The 20,451-nt window shown below is 33.3% G+C and overlaps 1 protein-coding gene across 12 annotated transcripts in view; it reads left to right on the forward strand.

The window, feature by feature from the left end:
• PHF14 (PHD finger protein 14) overlaps nt 1-20,451 on the forward strand; it is a 170,614-nt gene that overhangs the window by 22,222 nt on the left and 127,941 nt on the right. For all 12 annotated transcript variants that reach the window (XR_001598942.2, XR_004953898.1, XM_036230379.1 and 9 more), the window contains exons 5-11: nt 187-346; nt 5,099-5,210; nt 9,194-9,331; nt 16,817-16,963; nt 17,618-17,888; nt 18,382-18,488; nt 20,261-20,356. Coding sequence is in view for 10 of the 12 variants with exons in the window: in XM_036230379.1 (XP_036086272.1) it covers nt 187-346; nt 5,099-5,210; nt 9,194-9,331; nt 16,817-16,963; nt 17,618-17,888; nt 18,382-18,488; nt 20,261-20,356 (1,031 nt within the window). In the remaining 2 variants the exon portion in view is untranslated. The remainder of the gene's footprint in view (nt 1-186; nt 347-5,098; nt 5,211-9,193; nt 9,332-16,816; nt 16,964-17,617; nt 17,889-18,381; nt 18,489-20,260; nt 20,357-20,451) is intronic.

The following is a 20,451-nucleotide window of genomic DNA, read 5'->3' on the forward strand; positions in this document are numbered from 1 at the left end:
TATATTATTGTAGGTGAAAAGGAATTTTTTATAAAATGATTTCATCTTTGTGTTTTGATGCTAGTATCATTAAACTATTTTTCAGAATTTTTCTCTACTTCTCTTCCCTTTTTTTTTTCTTTTGTGATGTTGTCAATGTGTTTAAAACATAAATTGTTTAATCATACTTTCTTTTTATTTGTTTAGGTTGCTATGGAGTTGATGGCGAGAGTGACTCTATTATGAGTTCGGCTTCTGAAAACTCCACTGAACCTTGGTTTTGCGATGCCTGTAAATGTGGTGTTTCCCCCAGCTGTGAACTCTGTCCTAATCAGGATGGAATTTTCAAGGAGACAGATGCTGGAAGGTTGATGTCATAACTTTACTGGGTTAATATGCCTGCTTTATAATGTGTCTGCTTCTGGCTCCTCTATTCCTCTACTCTGATTTTTCTGAGTTACGCCATTTCATTTGATTGTTTCTTTATATCTTCTTGGCATAGAGTAAATGGACAATAGGCTACAGATCAGAGCAGGGAAGAGGAAAGACCATTGACTACCAACATTTGCCTTAATAATCATAATCCCATTTGATCCTAATATTAATCCTATGATAAGACAAGTGATAAAGTTTCCCATTTTATAGGTATAGTACCTGAGGCTTAGATCATTTAAGTAATTTTAGTTTTCTCAAGACTGCAAGCTGATACAGTCAAGTTTGAACCCATATCTATATGACTTCAGGAGTCTATCAGGAGACAGAACCCATGTAGGGATTTAAAAAGGGAAGTTTAATTTAAAAAGCTATTAAGCTATGATAAAAGAGTAACTATAAGATATAAAAGATCTCTAAAGGATATCCTAGGGTTGAGGGAGAATATCCAGGGAATGACAGACTTGTAAGGTGACCCTTTCCCGCAGGCTGGGGTCCAGACCTTGTTGGAGAAGGGGTAGTTGCAGCCTACAAGATGGCAGAGAAGTGGCTAATTTGCCTGGGCCAGAACAAATCTGTGGTTCTGGCAAGTGGCTGAGCACAGATTGTAGGGGGATCTGGGGCACTGTTGTACAGCCTGGAATATGTGGTTTCTGTGTTGTGAGGGTGACAGAAAAGTGATCTCCAGGCCACTTTACTTGCAAGGCTTGTGAGGTCACTGGGGATAGTGCATATATCTGGGGCAGGCACTGGCAGATGTCCTGCCATCCCTGCTGAGAAGCCCTTTCCTCCTGTAGTACCCTCCTCTACTCTCAAAGAAAGCTTAATATCATGCTCATTATAAAGTGGAAATGCTGAAGGGCCTCTATTCATTACTACAGAGCAGACATGGAAAGGTGGATTTGGAGCTGAGAGGTAATAAATTGTTAATTGGCATGAAGACCCATGTTGTTTTTACTGTTGTGTTCACACTCATCTTTATTATCACCTGTGAGCAGTTGTCATCATCATAGTGTTGACATCTTTAATGTTTTTTTTTTTTCCCCCAGGAAACTACCATCTGTGATATGGATAACTGAAATATAAGAGTAGTTCCTAACCTTTGTTATCGTGTGGATTACTACCCCCATACCACCTCCCACTCTAACCCCCACCCTCTACCATAAGAGGGAGTGCTCAGCTTTTTTTCCACATAAATATATTTCAGTATTTTTATCAAACATGTTCAATATTTTAAGAACAGCAACCAAAAAAGCCTATTCAAATTATCACCATCATTTTCCATGTTTTAACATCGAAAAGGATAGGATACATTTTATCCTATCCTTAGGATTCGAAATTTAACAAATGTTACTTTGGTAAAGTACAAATTATTTTTCATTTCCTTATTTTTGCCTCAATTGATACATAGGCCCTTGTAAGAAATGTTGCCATATAGGATTGTTGGGATAGTGTAGACTCCGACATGAACTCTTGGAAAACCCTGGGTGTCGATGTTTAGGAAAAATGGCTAAACTTCTTGCCTCTTTTTCCTTATTGCTCATCCAAAAAAGAAAAGAAAAAAAATATGTAACAAATAATTTGATGTGTTGACATGAATATGTGGTCTGTATCATAGACATGGGCATTATTTTACATTTGGGTTGACTTTGGCCTAGAATTAGGGAGTTTAATACAGCATTTAAAGTGTGTGCTTTCAAGTTGAACTGCCTGTATTTGGATTCTGGTCTTTCGTTACTAACTGTGATTTTAGGCAAATGATTTAACCTTTTAAACCTGTTTCCTTAGCACTTTTAGAAGACTATCATGAGATGATTCATATGAAACAGTTATAGTTTCTGGAACATAGTAAGTGCTCAGTGAATGTCTCCTTAACTACTAGTGCTACTACTTGTGCTTTCTCATTAAAAATATAAAACTATTGTTTACTTATTTAAGGTAATCATTGAATACCAGTGGCATACATTTTTTCCGGTAACTCTTTAGTTCTGAGAGTCGAAGTTTATGGTAGTAAATTGTGGTGAATGAGTAAAGCAACTTTAGAAAACACAGAACTTCTTTCCAGGGAGGAGAATTTTTTTTTTTTTTTTACCTCTTTTTCTTGTTAATAATTTTAAAGTTCTATTGAAAAACTACCGTAAAGCTGTCTCTTCATGTTCATAGTTCACAAAGCAACTTGTAAAGTTTCTGAATGAAGAAAAGGAAGGCCTCTTTAACATTTAGATTTACTGAGAGAGATTTTTATCTACTAGTGGATCTTAGACATATAGACACTTCCCTTTGTGCAGCCTGGCAAAAGGTCTTTTATACTGTTCGAACATTTTATTTGTGTTGATGTTCACACTCACCTGTAGGCTATAGTGGAAATTATAGGTCCTGATATAGTTTGAAGGATGTAAACTAGCTTGATTCAAGGCAAAAAAAGTCAAGATTTGACAAGCCATTTAGAATTCTAGCTTTACATGGAAACGGGAAAAGAAAGAACAATATATGGAAAGGACAAAATAGGTTTTGAAATTGACTTCTATCACATGGGCTAATTAAGACTTTTCCCCCCAGTTTCTGGTGGGAGCTTCCAGTTCCACATAGAAAATTATGTGATTTAATGTGAGAAAACCATCAGTACATGCTTGTCATTAAATTTTTATTTAATTTCTTAGAGTATTTTACCCTATTTTAAGTGGTTTTATAAACCCAATTATGGGAAATATCAGACATTCTCTAATATCTAGAGATCGTATGCTAGACACTATACAGCAAGCACTTCAAAATAACTTCCAAACTGCCTGTGTGGTGCTGTGTTCCAAGTAGGTACTTAATAACTGAAAATAACATAAAGTGAATTTGCTTTATATGTTTGTTGTACCAGCACTACCAGTACAAAGCATTTCAAAATCTAATTTGATTGATTAATATAGTCACCATTCTGAATTGAGTCTTTCGAGAAGTATCTCTCTTAGTTTGCTTTATTAAAATATGTGATTTTAAAAGAATCTATTAATAGTTTCTATGCTAGAATGACAATTCTGACTCTGTTTTTTGGTGGTTTTATGTGGTGCTTGTTTTCTGCATCTTTCCCAATCAACATCTGTCATCATAGCTCCAAGCAAAATGTATGGTAAAGTAACAAGGATGATTATTCCTTTTTGATTTCTCGATTTGTCTTAGTTACGAAATTCTAAAGTCTGTGCAGTTAAACAGATGAACAAAAATCTATTTACAGCAGGTATTAATAAGGACCAAAATTGTCTCAGGCGTTTGATATATATTTTAATAAAGATTTAAGTTGGCATTCTGTCATGAGTGGTTGGGGGAAACGATATGCTTGTGTGTCAATCAAACTAAAGTACTACTAAATCAGTAGTACTTGTGTGACTTGTACTAAAACATTTTAAGAAGGTCAGTATGAAGGAAGCAGCCAGCTGTTGGGTTTATTAAAGATAAACTCCTACAGAGTACAGCGGCATTTAATACACCAGTGGAGCATGAAAAAACTGAGCAAATTAAATTGAGAAAGCAGCCGCTTGTTGAAGATGTTTATCTTTATATTGAACTCCACAGGATGCATTTGAGGGGTCGAATTAAAACATTCTTTCAAGAAAAATCTCAAAACCTTGGATTTTCTTCCAATAAAAGATGTAATTTTAAAGATTTGTAACTATTTTCCCCAGTACCTCTAAAAATGATTCTTAGTCTTATTCCTTTAAAACTCATAGTGCATCACAAAAAAACAGAACAATATAGCAACCATAGCTTCATAAGCTGTGATAAGGCAGAATTTGTTGTTGATGTAGTCACAAGGTTAAGAGAGATTTATTATCTCATTTTTACCCTCTTTTTTCAGAAGTGATATAGGTCGGTTTAAATTTCAAAATCCAGTGATCCATAGTTTGGTTGTAAGCAAACAGAAATGGTGCCTATGTTAAAAAAGGTTCAGAGCAGTTTTCAAAAAATGGAATTAAATAAACTCCCATTTTTATTTACTTTTAGTGTATTGAAACTTTGAGCATTCTTTATTTAGTGTTACGGAATCGTTCAGTCTTAAAAAAATTAATATGTGAGGAATGTAAGTTTTAATACATAGGTTGTATGGGGAACAGATGAATTGAGTGAAATATGACTTCCATAAACGCATATAACTGTTCTGTACAGATTTCTAGCAATCAGTTTAACCTGAAGTCAAGATGCATACCAAAAGTTGTTTTAAAATATGTCTTTAAAGATTATCCAACAGCTTTTAGAAAAGAAATAACAAGAAAGAGCAATTTTACCTAATTGCTGCAAAGTAACTTTACAGTTCTTAAATTCGGATCCTTAATTCTCAAAGCCCTTAAAATAATGAATGTGAATACCTTTTCATGCATATGAAAATGATGTTTTGTTTCATTTGAATAATGATTTTGTGCAAATATTTAAGAATAACATGAGTGCAAAGTGCAGTGAATTTTAAGTGCAAAGCAATTACTGTTGTTAACTCTCAGTTCTAGCTAAGCCGCGGTCCCTCTTTTGTAACTGATATCATTCTGTATCTGTTCCATACTGTTCGTTGGTGTGTCTGAGGTTTTGATATCTGACTATAGGATTCTTCTAGTAGATACTTGAGATGGTGCGTATTTTATGTCTGTTTTCCACGTGGACGTTTTAGAAAGTGTATTGATAGCAAAATCGTATCTTTTTTTCCTTATAGATGGGTTCACATTGTTTGTGCCCTGTATGTTCCTGGAGTAGCCTTTGGAGATATTGACAAATTACGACCAGTGACACTAACAGAAATGAACTATTCCAAATATGGTGCCAAGGTGAGACAAAGTGTTTTTGGTTGTTTAAAGAGAAAGTTTTTACTTATTAATTTACATGATTTTTTACTAATATTATTGACTACAGAAATGCTTGTTAGTAATCATGCTATTCATATAGCAGTTAGCACCAAATTGTTTATTATTGATATTAATTTTTTCAGAAAGCCAAGCATGTATAAGTTCTTCCATATATTTTGAATTTAGAATAACCTGTGAGGTCAAGTAGTAATTAATACTACTGCTATTTTTCTGGCATTTAACACACTGCCTAGTATATAGTGAGTTATCAGACCAAATCCTTATTTTTAATCAGTTGAATCAAATACATACTTAATTTCTGACTTTACTTTTGAAATGGAATTTGTCAAAATTATGAAAAAGAGTACAGGAAGCACCTGTTATTTTACTCAGGTTTAAAGGACTGGTTTTATCTTTATGAATACATAACCTGCTGAGCAAATGATTCTCAGCCTTGATAGTTTATAAATTGATTTTAATTGATTGAGATTTAAAATTATAAGTGATAAAAACACCCACTTATTAATTTAAACCGGTATCTAGTACTACAAATATTTCTGGAATACTAGAACTAGTAGGGCACTGATATATTCTCTTTTCATTACTGTCTATGGGGAAATTGGGAAGGAAGACCCTTGAAAAGCATCAATAACATATTAAAGGTGGGGTAGGGAACTTAAAGGTTATTGGAAAATTCTGATATTGAAAATTTAGAAATTTGACGGTTTTTGCTCTTATATACAGAATATCCTTCTTGGGCTCTGCGCTATCCCCACGCCTCCCCCTCCTGCACTCTTAATAGTCATGTCCTTTAATTTGTGCAATTTCTGTTAAACTGTATGTAGCTTTACTCTCCAGAATTAGCTAGACCTCTCAGGGAGAAAACCTGGCCCAAAGCACTGAACTTACTTTCTTGGTTCTCAGGTAATTCTACACTGTCTTATTCCTTCTTTGATACCTTTAAGATATAGTTAAAACATTGTTGTCCACATTTCTAGTTGAGCGGCTTTAGAACAAATTATCTAGTCCAGCTTTATTGGAAGGAGAAGTTACTACTTTTTCTGACAGTAGTTTCATAATTCATAAGCACAGAATCTAGGACTAGCTTGCCATTTTCAATGGGCACTTATTCTTATAAAAATAAATCTAGAAGCAATTAAAAAAACAATAACTAGATATTACTTGATGTAACTGAAGCCAGCAGTGAGTGACCTCTAGACTGAAAAGAGCATTAAACGTGCAATTGTCAGATGATTTTTCATTATCACCAGATTTTGTTTTGAAGCATTACTGGGAAATGGAGTAAAAAATTATGTACCCTCTAGCTTATCTGCAAAATCAAACACAGTGTTGTGAATTATGACCGGGACAGCTTTTTTAGACCACATCGTTCTACCCATTTCCTGATCTTGATTACTTTCTCCCCTGTGTTCTCAGTTGCTTAGTTCCCTAGCATTTTGAATCAGGCAATTGAGGAGGATTCTATTTTCTTTATTAGGTTTATTGTTAGAAAATTTTTCTTTGTATTCACCAGAAATCCCTGTTCAATTTCATCATATTACATTATATTACTCAGGGAAGTATACTAAACAACTTGGTTCTGTTCATAGTATTGACATCCTTTAAATAATTTAATTTCTTCTTTTCTTTCCTTACCTTTCTATTATCTCTCCTTTTGGGTCTCATTGTTAGATTACTATTTGCTGGTATTTTATAGAATACACATTCTACTGTTATTGGACAAAGACTCTTAAGTAGGCACTGGAGTTAAGATTTGGGAGTGTTTTCACGTTAATAAGCAGAGTCCTATTTTTGCTGTTTTCTTTCATTGCTGATTTGACAGTCTTACCGATGGCTACCTAAGTAGGTAGTCACCAACTATTACAGTATTGTAATATTATTTTTATCTTTTAATGAAACTTGTATTTTCCTCTTTATATGTTTCCCTCATATTCAATTTACTTAGAATATATTTACTAAAGAGTACTTGCAGTTTATTTAAATTTAATTCTTAAATTGTCTACTTGCTAAATTTAGAAAGTTTAGCAAGTTTTTCTTTTATGAAGATTCCTATTACCAGAGCAGTTTATATTTTGAGACTAGATTTTTTTCTCTCTGTGGTTAAGATAGTTAAAAGAATAAAAAAATAAATTTTGGGGGCAATTTGGAGTAATTTAAGCAAACTATACTTTTAGTTTTACAGTTTTTCCCTTTGTGTACAGAAATAAATAATTGGCTTTATCGTATATCACTACTGATTTCACCAAATTGTTTACTTATGATTACTTTTAATTAAAGATATGTTAAAAATGCATGATTTCTTTTGTTGTAATGCCTATATCTTTTGGTGAAGTTTTTCTGGCTTTTAATTTATTTTTCCATGCAGTATTATGTGGTTCAAATCAGTGTAGCTTAACGGTTAAGAGCATGGACCGTAAAGTAATGTTACCCTGGTTTGAAGACTGGTTCCCAATTATTTTTGGTGTTATTTTAAGCAGATTTCTTAACCTGTCTTCCAATTTTTTTAATGTACAAAATGCCAATACTTACAGTACCTCATTTATATATTAATGTGTAATGTTAAATGATAATATATGTAAAGTGCTTAGAATAGTGCTTAGCACATGGTAAAACCTCAACTATTACTATCATCACTATTATTAAATTAGTGGAATTTGGGTTTTTGAACCACATAGAAAATTACTTTTTTTCATATAAACCTTTTTTTTTTTTTAAATTTTATCTTATTAGTTTCAAGTATACAGTACATTGGTTAGACATTCATATAGTTTATAAAACGATCCCCTAATTGCTCCTTCTCTCCTCTGGCTCTTCACCTAGCCAATGCATTAATGCTAACTGCATTTCCTATGCCATGCTCCTTATCCCCATGACCATCTATCAACTACTAATTTGTACTTCTTTAACCCTTCATTCCTTTCTCCCAGCCTCCCAACCCCTCTCCCCTCTGTTTGTCACCAAATTGTCCTCTATATTTGTGAGTCTGTTTTTGATTAGTTTGTTCTTTTTGTTCCTTAGATTCTGCATATAAGTGAAATCATATGGTTTTTTTATTTCTCAGCATAATAACTTCTCGGTCCATCCATGTCATTGCAAATGGTAGGATTTCATTATTTCAAATGGATGAGTAATATTCCATTCTATATATGAACCATAACTTCTTTATCTAGTCATCTGTTGATGAGGATACTTCCATATCTTGCCTATTATAAATTATGCTGCCATGAACGTAGAGGTGCACAGATCTTTATGAACTACTGTTTTGAATTTTCTTTGGGTAAATACTCAGAAGTGCAATTTCTGGGTAAGAAGATTGATCCACTTTTAATTTTTTGAGAAACCTCCAGACGGTTTTCCATAGTGGCTGTACCAATTTTCAGGCTCACCGATAGAAGGATTCTTTTTTCTCCACATTCTCACCAACACTTGTTATTCTTTGATTTATTGATGATAGCCATTCTGACAGGTGTGAAGTGATATCTCATTGTGGTTTTAATTTGCAATTCTCTGATGATTAGTGACCTTTAGCATCTTTTCATATGTCTATTGGTCATTTTTATTTCTTCTTTGGGGAAATATCTGTTCAGGTCTTCTGAACAATCCACTTTTTAATCGGATTGTTTGTTTTTTTGTTGTTCAATTGTATGAGTTCTTTATATATTTTGAATATTAACGTCTTATCAGATATATCATAAGTTAATCTTTTCTCCCATTCTTTTTGTTTTGTTGATAGTTTCCTTTACTGTACAAAAAGTTTTAGTTTGATATAGTCCTATTTGTTTATTTTTTCTTTTGTTATTCTTCATATAAACGCTTGACTACGGTTGTTTGTATTGTAATAGTATTGGTTCACTATTTGTCCTTTGTGGATGCTTTGTATGAGAATGCTGTCTTTGTTCTGGAAATATTTTTACTCTGAGCATTTTTCTGTTATTCCATTGTAGGAGTGTAGCTTCTGTGAAGACCCTCGTTTTGCTAGAACTGGAGTTTGCATTAGCTGTGATGCAGGGATGTGCAGAGCATATTTCCATGTGACCTGCGCTCAGAAGGAAGGTCTGCTTTCAGAGGCAGCAGCAGAAGAGGTAGGTTTACTTAAACTTATAGTTGGTGAACAGGTTCATAAGACTTCTCATGACTCTATTGTATCCTACAACAGGTTTACATCATAAAATAAATTAACAAGTTTATTCTTAAAGTTTTTGCCTAGATCAGTGATCTAAAACTTAAAGAATAAATAATATATATGCCTTTTTTCCAGTCTTAAAGCAAGTCAGACATTTGGAAATCCTGTTAAAATCTTTATAGTGAGATCTGATGAAATTAATTCTTTCAAGGGGTCTGTGAGGTTAAAGTTACCTCATAACAATATGAACATGGTATATAGTTATTTTTATTCTTAATTCTTTCATGAGTGATAGTGGAGCTATCAAGAGATTATATAACCTATAATGATATAACATATTGAATGTGGAAACAGTTTTGAGAATCCAGCTATCTTTTTTATGTCAGTTATCTAGACACCAAAGTGATTTGTAAAAATGTAAAACGGTTCCACTCTTCTCACTAAATTTTTTTTTGTTTGTAAATTATTGCATTATTCATAACTATGTTATGCATGTTGACATGTCATGTAGTTATTGTTATTTTAAACTAAGTAAATAAATATTTTAAGAATTTCTCAGTTTTAATTTCCAATATGATAACTGTCTATAAAAATGACTTACATATTTATATGTAAGCTCTTTTTGGGTGTTCAGTAATTTTTAATACTGTTAAGGAATCCTGAGGTCAAATTTTATTGATTGTTTAAGCTCTTTATAAGAGAAGGTTAATTGAGTGTTTGTTGGTAATTCTTACTGTATATTCATGATGGATTTATTGGGTAAATAGCGGATTTGGAATGGCCTAAGTAAGTTTAAGAAAATATAAAATATAATAATAAATGCAGATGGATATTTTTAAATATATGCAGAGCAGAGTATGAGTACTTTTCTATGTAAAATTGATGTTGGATAACACAGGCTTCAGCTACAAAATAAATTAACATAGGTTTGCTTTTTTTAAGACATGGTCCAAAAGTGAAAAGTAGAATTGGATACTTTAAAAATGTTATATAATCACTGAGTCACACATATTATTGTTTCAGAAAGAAATGTCCATCTAATGCCTTTGTAAAATCTCATGCCAGTGGATAATTTTGCTTTCCTGGATAAAAGTCATATTTTGCCATTAGCTAGATCAATATTAATTTTTTTATAAAAAAGGTAAATATAATATTTTTGTGAGATGTAAAGAAACTGCTATATATATTTCAATAAATTTTTAAGAAATACAATTTAAATACTTGAAAACACTTAATATAAATTTAGCTTTAGTTCACCTTGGTTTTAGACCATCATATTCTATATATAATATGTATGAGTGTTTAAAGAATTGATAAAAATTAGAGGAAAATAAGTGATATGCCAAATGGAAAAAATACACTCTCACATGTATTCAAATTGAATAAAGATTCTTAGATAGAACCCCAGTGCAGGATATCAACGTAGCTAAGTTGGTTACCTTCAGTTTATATAGGAAAAAATACTAAGCAGCTGGAGACATAGTTTTGTTTATGGTTCAGAAATCATGCGTCATCAAACTTATTTTCTCTTTTGGTATTTAAACACCAGGCATCTAGACATGTAATTTGCATTTAAGATTTTTATCTGTAAAAGAGCCTAGAAATTTTAAGTACAGGAATAAGAAATTAAGAATTCTTGCTCAAATTCATTGTTTTTCTTTTTTGGTCTTCATCTGGGAGCTTCGGATTTGAGTACAAGACTCTTAAATAAACTACAACTGTACAATAAACAAGTTAATCATGAAATGTCTGCAAAGCACTGCATTTGATGGCTGACTGAAATATAATTCAGCAAGCATTTGAGGAACATGAACATAATAGTCCTTATTCATGTTCTGTCTACCTTAGTACCAAGTCGGGGTGGAGGAGTCTGTAAGGGAGTATAAAAATAGCTTTAAGGCACAATATTTACCTAGGTTGGGCTAGAAAGTAAACACCCTTACAAGATGGCATTAGAAGATGTCACACGTGCCTGGTATGGACAAGCAGCGATGTAAGTGCAGAAAGAAGAAGGTTCCCTGGAAGAACCAGATAGTTGGACCTAGCTGACCTATCTATTGCTTACTGTAGCTATTTAAGGATTGCAGATTAGTGTATTTTACTGTCATTCATTCGACATATTTATTTAACAGATATATTGGCTTACTATGTATTAGGCATTGTCATAGACCCTATAAAGATAGTCAAACAGACCTTTTGCTCTTAAGGTAGTTTACATTTGAGTGGCAGGTAGGGAGAGGACATATAGTCAAAAAGTGATTAAAAATATATTGTTATCAGTAGTATGAAGAAATATAAAGCAGGATAAATTATCTAGGAAATAAGGGAGGTAGGCTAAAACGCTATCATATATGGAAGATCAGAGAAGGGCTTTCTAACAAGGTGACATTTTATGAAAAATATGTAAGGAAAGTGTTAGGGAACATATCTTCATTTGAGAGGAGAACATTACAGGCAGGAGGAACAGAATATGCAGCTACTCTGAGGTAGGAACGTGCTTGGTTAAAGGGTAAACAAGGAGACTGGTATGGCTGGTATAGAGTTAGGAGCTGGGGTTGGTAAGAGGGGAAGAAAGAGCTCATAGAGGTAGCAGAAGGCCACATTCCATAGGACCTGGAAGAACATGGGGAAAGATCGTATTTTTACTGAGTGAGATGGAAAGCCTTGAGTTTTGCATAGAGTACTGTGAACTAAATAAGTTTTAAAAGGACCCTTCTGATTATTGTGTCACGTACAGACCCAGGAGGCAAGGGTGGAAATAAGGAGACCAGTTTGGAATCTTACTACAACAGATTTTAAAATATAAGTAATGAGTAATGATAGATTTTATAGGTATTTGCTGATAGATTGTTTATAAAGTATAATAGAAAGGGAAGAATTAAAGATGACTTCTCTTTGACCTCAGCTTCTAGTAGGATGGAGCTGCAGTTTACTGAGATGGAGAAAACTGCAGGAAGAGCTGATTTGTTGCAGGACAAAGGGTGTAGTATGGGACATGCTAAGTTTAAGATGCCTGGGAGACATCTAAGTGAAACATCAAGTAGGTAGTTGACTGTCTATCTGAGTCTGAAATTTAGGGAAGCAGTTAAGGCTACTGATATAAATTGAGAGCTGTCAGGATGTGGATAGATTTATGGTGAAATGACTAGATGGAACTGTCTTGTGTATGAGAGCAGATTAAGATGAGAAGAGCCCTAGTGACAGCCATAGGGCTACTTTAGCATCAAGGTTGAGGAAATAAGGAGGACTCTACCAAGGAGACCAAGCAGCAATTAATAAGGTAAAAGGGAACTGAGAAAGTAGTATCCTAGGAGTGTTTCAAAGACATAATTTAAAAGAGAGAGTGAGCAGTTGTGTCAAATGAATAGAAGATTGAGAAATAACCATTAGATTTGGCAAAATGAAGGTCATTTTTCACTTGACAGGAGCTACTGGAGTAGTTGGTAGTAGTCATGAAAATTTGAAGATAGATAATACAGATGGGCCTTTAGATTTTTCCTTTTAAGAAGAGCTTAGAAGTGGAACAGCATATGGGAGTCCACAGAAGATCTTTAATGTGTATTGTTTAGTATACTGTATGCTTGTGTTTAGTATGCTTAATATATTTAATATACTATATGCTTAAGTATGCTGAAGGGAGTGATCTAGTAGAGAGAAAAAATGCAGGAGAGATGTAGAATTGCTAGAGGAAAGATGGAGTGAGATCTAAATCACAAGGTAAGGAATTAACCTTAATTGGACCATTGGGCAGTTTATCCATAGTAATGGGAGATTAGGCAGAGGATTGTAGGTAGGGATGCAGATAGGTTGATGTATGTGGCGATTGGAAGATGTGGAAGGTCTCATCGTTGCTTTTTTTCTACTTTTCCAACCCTCTCTAGTGAAATAAGTAACAAATAAGGTCAGGATCTGCAAATTAGGAATAGTGAGGAGATAATTAAAGGTTTGAGGGAGAGGTCAAGTTATTCAATAATTATCTATGAAAATAAGAGTAATCTACTTGGGAATGTGTTCAGCTGCTTGGGTGCAGAGGCATAGTAGAAGAGTTAGATTTACCTGTACTTCAGGTTTTGTCAAGTGGAGTTAAATAAGGAAGAGAGGAGCAAGTGAGTTGATGTTCCATGCAAGAAATAATTAACTGATGGACCATGGAATAATCAAGTAGCAAGGGCAATCATTATGTGCATGGGCTGTAGAACAGTCAGAAGGCAGAAAGTCAGTATGTTGGGGATGCAAATGGTGTTAAAAACTTTTTTGAGTCTCAGAGGGAGTGATAAAAAATGATGCTCAGAGAATGATATTTTAGAGAGGGTACAGAATGTAGGTACAGTCATGACAATTAGGTGGCTGAGGTGGGGTGGACAAGAATATTGATGGTGTTATAATTAAGAAGATAAATATAATATACTCCTAACTCATTATAGTATTTATGCTCTACTGGTTTTAATAAACACTTCAATCTTATTATTAAAATACCAATAAAGTACCTCTGTTTTCTTAAAAATATTCTGTGTTTACAAGTGCCACTTGGTTCTCATCATATAAGATCCCCCATAGTTTCTTCTTTCAGTTTATACTCCTCTGCTCTGCTGTGCCAATATTACTCAAGGAGCTTTATTTGAAAAAAATTTTTTTAAAACAATTCTAGACCAAACCATGCAATCCAGAGGCCCACAGGCTAAATTTGGCCAGTGTATACATTTTGTTAGATAGGAATAGTATTATGAAAAGAACACCTTGCTTTTAGGTGGGGCATTCCAGTTTGCCCTAGGCCCTAAAGTTCTCATAGTTACCCCCATCATTTATTCCCCCCACTGTCACTTACTTTTCTCTTATAATTTTCTAACATCTTTCAGCCCCCATTTGCTCATTTATGTTTACTGGTACTGTTCCACATTTAAAACCATTGCCTTAATGCCTACTGAATTCAAATCTCCAGAGTTGGGCTTTTGTCATCTCTATTTAGAAACCTCCTTAATTAAGGGAGTCTGATAACAGTCAGGTAGTAGTTGAAAAAGACAGATCTTACTAGCTCTGGATCTTGGGTCAGCACCTTAACCTTTCTGGTTTTCAGTTTTCTATCCATAAAATTGATATTACAGTGAAGAACTGATCTCACATGACAGTGTTAAAAGATAGATGAGATAGTATGCAGATGTGCCTGGCACATAGTGGTATGCATGACAATGGTTTTCTCTTTCCATTTCCAGTGGGAGTAGGATCTTGAAAGCTCATTTCTCTAAGCAGGTTGAAGGGATATCCCAAAGCAACCAGTACATTAATTAGGACAGTGTTTTCACTGGTTGAACAAAACCTTATAACTTGCAGCTTAAACTGAGCAGTTGAATTCTTTCTAATATAAGACTCCACACTGATTTATTATTCAGGGAAGTTTAGTTCCAGGGACAAGGTACCTTCTTACTTGATGCTTTATCATATTTTTAGTCTGTTGTACTTTCTCACATGGTCAGAGATGGTTTATCACCACCTTGATCGGGTTCTACTCCATTGGAAGGAGGAAAGAAGAGGTTAAGAGTGGGCAGCTTTCTTTCAAGGTTATGGTCCAGAAATATTACACATCTAATTGGCCAGAACTTTTCATATGGCCATATCTAGCTTCAGGGAGGCTGGGACACAACATTTCTAGAAGGGTAGCAAAGTATCCAGTAAAAACTCAGAGGGTTCTAGTATTAACGGGAAGCAAAGGGGAAAATAGATATTAAAAGACAGTGGTTTTTACAATAATTAATATTTGCTTGGTATATATGTTCGATTCTCTAAACAAGATTAATCCCTTGGCTATTCTGGTCTTAGAATTTAGGTTTATTGTCCCCCAATACCAAATTAATTAATTAAAACAAAAAAAATTACTTGGGTGACTCATCTCCTTTCAGATATCTTTTAGACCAAGGATGATTGGTCGTTTTCCTGTCAGAGTCTTGGCCCTAGTGCTTCATTTACCTATGGAACCATGAGTCTCATCTCTGATAATTCAATTCCAACCTTTCCTATTTTAAAACAGTAGAATAATACTTCATATCTGGCCATTTGACCGAGGTTCGATATAATCTTTATTTCCATTTAACATCTTCTGTCACTAAGATTTAGAGCATGCCGTGAGAAAGCAGCTGTGTGTGTGTGTGTATCTGAATGCAATCTCCTACCTACATTTTCGTATTTAATTTTAAGCCATATGAAGTAGTTATTATTAAGTTCATTTTACTAATGAATTAACAGAGGCTCAGAGATGTTTAGCAGCTTGTTTGAAGCTGCAAAATCAGTTAATAGTGGAGCCAAGATTTGTATCTGGGTTTCTGTATTTCCAAATTCTGTGATCTTATCCCCAGTGCTCTACTATGACAGCTGTGGGCATCACACTACAGAATTGCATCATGTGCTTTTGTGTTTTAAAGTTAAGGACACCTTAGATTCTTTGTTTATTATTTCTTTTTCTGTTCTTATTTGTTTCTTTTTTAGTGTCATCCTTTCTCTTTGGGTTGTAAAACCCTTCCTTACTAAGATACTTTTTCAATGTAAATTAGATAAAAACTATATGGATCCTATCATGGTGATCACTTCTTTAGGTATATGTGTTTAATCACTGCGCCATACTCCTGAAATAATGCAATACTTTATGTTAGCTATATTTTAATAAAAATCTTTAAAAAAACCCAACAATATGGACCTTTTCTTCTTGGGACATACCTAAAGAATGACCTACCTACCATTTTAACAATAACATTGTAGATTACTTTTTTAGGCTATGTATTTACAGATTATTTCTGGTTTTGATAAATTCCTTTTTTTTGGTACCCTATTCTTTATGAATAAAATATATACTCATCAGACTACTACCAAGAAAGATGTCAATGAGAGAGCTGTGTTTTCATTTGAGATTTTAGGGTAATATAAAGAATTAAAGGGGCTCCCCAAAGTGAAGTGCGTTATTGACAGGGCCTGGCCTTCTTAATCCGTTCTTGACCTATGTAGAATCTGTCCATGCATTGCTAGCCAGATAGAATGTCCCACTTATTTGTGTTGGCTAGTTCTGTAGTTTCTGAATATATTGTTTTGTGATATTAATCTATGTTTGCATAACTTTAATGATGATTTCTACCTAAGGTTATTGAAATCCTATTCGTTTTAAATGGAATTTATTTTTAGGTATACAAGTATAATTAAATACATGAAATTTGATTTCAGTATTTTAAAATCTACAAGGCCTTTTATAGAAAAAAATATTATTAATTTGAAGCAGATGTACAGGATTAAGTTTCTAAAGCAGCTGTTTTTATCATTATGTATGAGAATTACTTTTGTGATTTATTTTAGAAGTAACTACCACTGCAGAAGACTACTAAAAATTATCTCTTGTGTTAGGTTTTGTATGACCTTTTGGATTAAAAATGTTTGCTTTTTTTCACCCTGTTTTTTTTTGGTATAGGATATAGCAGATCCATTTTTTGCTTATTGTAAGCAGCATGCAGATAGATTAGACAGAAAGTGGAAGAGAAAAAATTACTTGGCTCTACAATCTTATTGTAAAATGTCTTTACAAGAGAGAGAGAAGCAACTATCACCAGAGGCGCAGGTATGGAATTTATGCCAAACTCATTTTTTTTTTTCATTCAAGGTTATATATTTCTGATCTTATGTGTGTTTGCCAATACCATGTGAAATATAGTTATAAAATTTGGTTAGTTATCTAGGAAGTAGATTGTCATTAAGATTGTTAGTAAAGTTTGTGGCTAAATACATTGTTCCTCATCTAGTCAACAGAGCAGCCATTTATAAAGCATGTTTCCAAATACACTGAAAAATGTGGCTTAGAGGAAATAGTCTAATAGTGCAATATGTTGACCACATCTTTTTCAGCCTGTTCAAATGTTAATTTATGCAAAAGATTTGATCAGTTTTCCCATCATTTAAAATGTATTTCTATGTAAATTAAGTAAATTTATTGAGACTATTGTAGTTATTAAGACAAGAAACTTAAGCTTAATCAAATTAGTTTCTTACAACTCTGATTATAGATTAGAACAATTATTACTAAGAGTAGATCTAATTTATTGCAACTCAAGAATTATACAATATATCATGGATAGATAGAATTTGCCTTGATGTAGGAAATTCTGGTTATCTTTACTTCGTCTAAGCATGGAAGTAAAAATCATAAGGAGTATATTCCATTTTAATGTCTTTTAAAACTTGCATACTTTTTTTTTTTTTTTTTTTTTTAATATAGGCAAGGATCAATGCCCGGCTTCAGCAATATCGTGCCAAAGCAGAGCTAGCTCGATCCACCAGGCCCCAGGCCTGGGTTCCAAGGGAAAAATTGCCTAGACCACTCACTAGCAGTGCTTCAGCCATTCGTAAACTGATGCGGAAAGCAGAATTAATGGGGATCAGTACAGACATCTTTCCAGTGGACAATTCAGATACTAGTTCTAGTGTGGATGGAAGGAGAAAGCATAAGCAACCTGCTCTCACTGCTGATTTTGTGAATTATTATTTCGGTCAGTATAGACACCGATATGTGCATGTTTTCAAATGAGAACAAATTGCTAATGAAAATATTGCTATACTGTCTATTTTAAATTTATTATCCATGCTACATATATCAGGCAGAAGAGAAGCATGTTTATTTTCCTAATAAGTTGTGAGTTCTTGTAAAATGCTAGGTTTATGTAATTGTGAATAGAGTTAAAGCATTTTTTTTTTAAATAAATTTACTTATTTAAATTAGTTTCAAATATATGGTACATTGGTTAGACATTTATAACGTTCATAAAACGATCCCCCCAATTGCTCCCTCCCTCCTCTGACCCTCCACTTAGCCATCATATTAATGCTAACTGCATTCCTTCTTCCATGCTTCCCGTTTTGGTTAAAGTTTTTAAACAGTGGATTATCCATGTGATCATCTCTGTGGCTAGCTTCTTCCTTTGTGTATTTTAGATATTAGCTTTTATTTTCTAAAAAATAAAATTGAGTATTTAATTTAAATAGAGAGAAATATGCGCATGATTCAAATTCAGGAAAATATGGCTGAACAAAAGAATATAAAGGATAAATTAGAGAATGAACAAGAAAAGCTTCATGTGGAATATAATAAGGTAAGTTGGTTACCAAACAACATTTAATAGATTTTATTGATGATTTCTTTTGTGATGTTATAACATTTCTATTTACGTTTCATTTTAAAATTCTTAATGGAGCTTGTAGGCCCTTCCCTATAACTCCTACCCCTCATCTTCATTATCATCTATAATTGACTTAGCTGAGTACCTGCTATGTGCCACACACAATTTTGAGCACTATATATGTGTTAATACATTTAATGCTCACTTCAGCTTTCTAATGTGGGTTATGCTTATTGCTCCCATTTTCAGAGGAGGAAACTGAGTCCTAAACAGGTGAAGTAATTTGTCTGCACTCACGGAGGTAGTCAGGCCAAGCAGTCAGACTCCATTCCCTATTCTTTTTTTTTTTTTATAACTTCTTAAAAATTAAGTTTATTGGGGTAACATTGGTTAATACAATTATATAATTTTCAGGTATACATTATAATTTGACATCTGTATATTCTATTATGTATTTATCACCCAAAGTCCATTTTCTTTCAGTTACCATATATTTGATCCCCTTTACCCACTTCGCCTGCCCCCTACTCTCCTATATTTGACCCCCTTTACCCAGTCTACCTTTCCCCTCCTCCCCCACCCTTTGACCTCTGGTAACTACTAGTCTATAGCCCATGTCCATAAGTCTCTGTTTATTCCTTATTCTTAACCACTATACTATAGACCTATTTCTAAGTCAGAAACTTATTCTTAAATTACTATTTTTATCTTGAATTATTTTGTAATGTTAACTTTTTTTAGGGGGGAACTTTAATGTTTATTTTTAGGGAATATTTAGTACATTACATTTTCTCTTCTCAGTCATACTCTCTTAATGTTGTGGTTCTAATAGTAAAGATTTTAATATAGTATAATATGATATTAAATATAAAAATTTTTAATTATTCATTTAAGAAATTACTCCCTGAAAATCTTGATTTGTTGGTGAATACTGGCAGGATATTTTTAAGTATCTGCTCTTTTTTTTTTAAATTTTATTTTATTATGTTTCAAGTATACAGTACATTGGTTAGACATTTATATAGTTCATAAAAAGATCCCCGATTGCTCTTTCTCTCCTCTGACTCTACACCCAACCATTACATGTAATGTTACTTTTGGTTAAAAAAAAAAATTCCTCTCAGTTAAAATTTTTATTCTACTTCTTCATTCTAATGATGAGAATGCTCAAAAGGAAAGATGATTTAAAAGCAAGGTATGTCTAATATGTTAGATAATAAGAATCACGAGCATATAAAACTGGTATTGTATTGTTAGATAACATTTTAAAGGATGAAAAGTTAGTAGGAAGTAAATTTCCTATACTTAGCCACACTGTAGCGAAGAGTACTGGGATTAGATTCAGAAGACCTAGGGTTCTGGCCAGTTCCATGATCTTGGCCAAGTCACAAAAATTCTATGATCCTTGTTTTTTCATTGGGATATGGTAGAAGTGTGTTTTGATAAAATCATAAGAATTCATTAGCAGAATGTGAGTGAATTATTTAGTAAACTATAGCAATATATAAATGTAAGTGTCATTATTATCATTAGTAAAACCACTAACATAAAATGCTAACATTTTGTCAGTGCTTCTTAACTAATTGGATAACCTCATTGCTCGGTGGTATTGTGACTTCAATATATTAAAATGATATAGAATAAAAATATAGATGTTCTTGGACATTTATTGATGAATTATTTAAATTTTTACATTTTTTACTACATACGTTAATGATTTACTAATTTGAATTATTTACCTGTAGCTGTGTGAATCTTTAGAAGAACTACAAAACCTGAATGGAAAACTTCGGAGTGAAGGGCAAGGAATATGGGCCTTACTAGGCAGAATCACAGGGCAGGTTAGTTTCTTTCCAATTGCTATCTCCTAGTCTTATTCCCTATATGATTTTCAAAGATCAGATCTCTGATATAACTGTCACTTTACTAAATGAAG

Source organism: Rousettus aegyptiacus, unplaced genomic scaffold (assembly GCF_014176215.1).
Source record: "Rousettus aegyptiacus isolate mRouAeg1 unplaced genomic scaffold, mRouAeg1.p scaffold_m13_p_13, whole genome shotgun sequence".
In the NCBI taxonomy this organism is placed as follows: domain Eukaryota; kingdom Metazoa; phylum Chordata; class Mammalia; order Chiroptera; family Pteropodidae; genus Rousettus; species Rousettus aegyptiacus.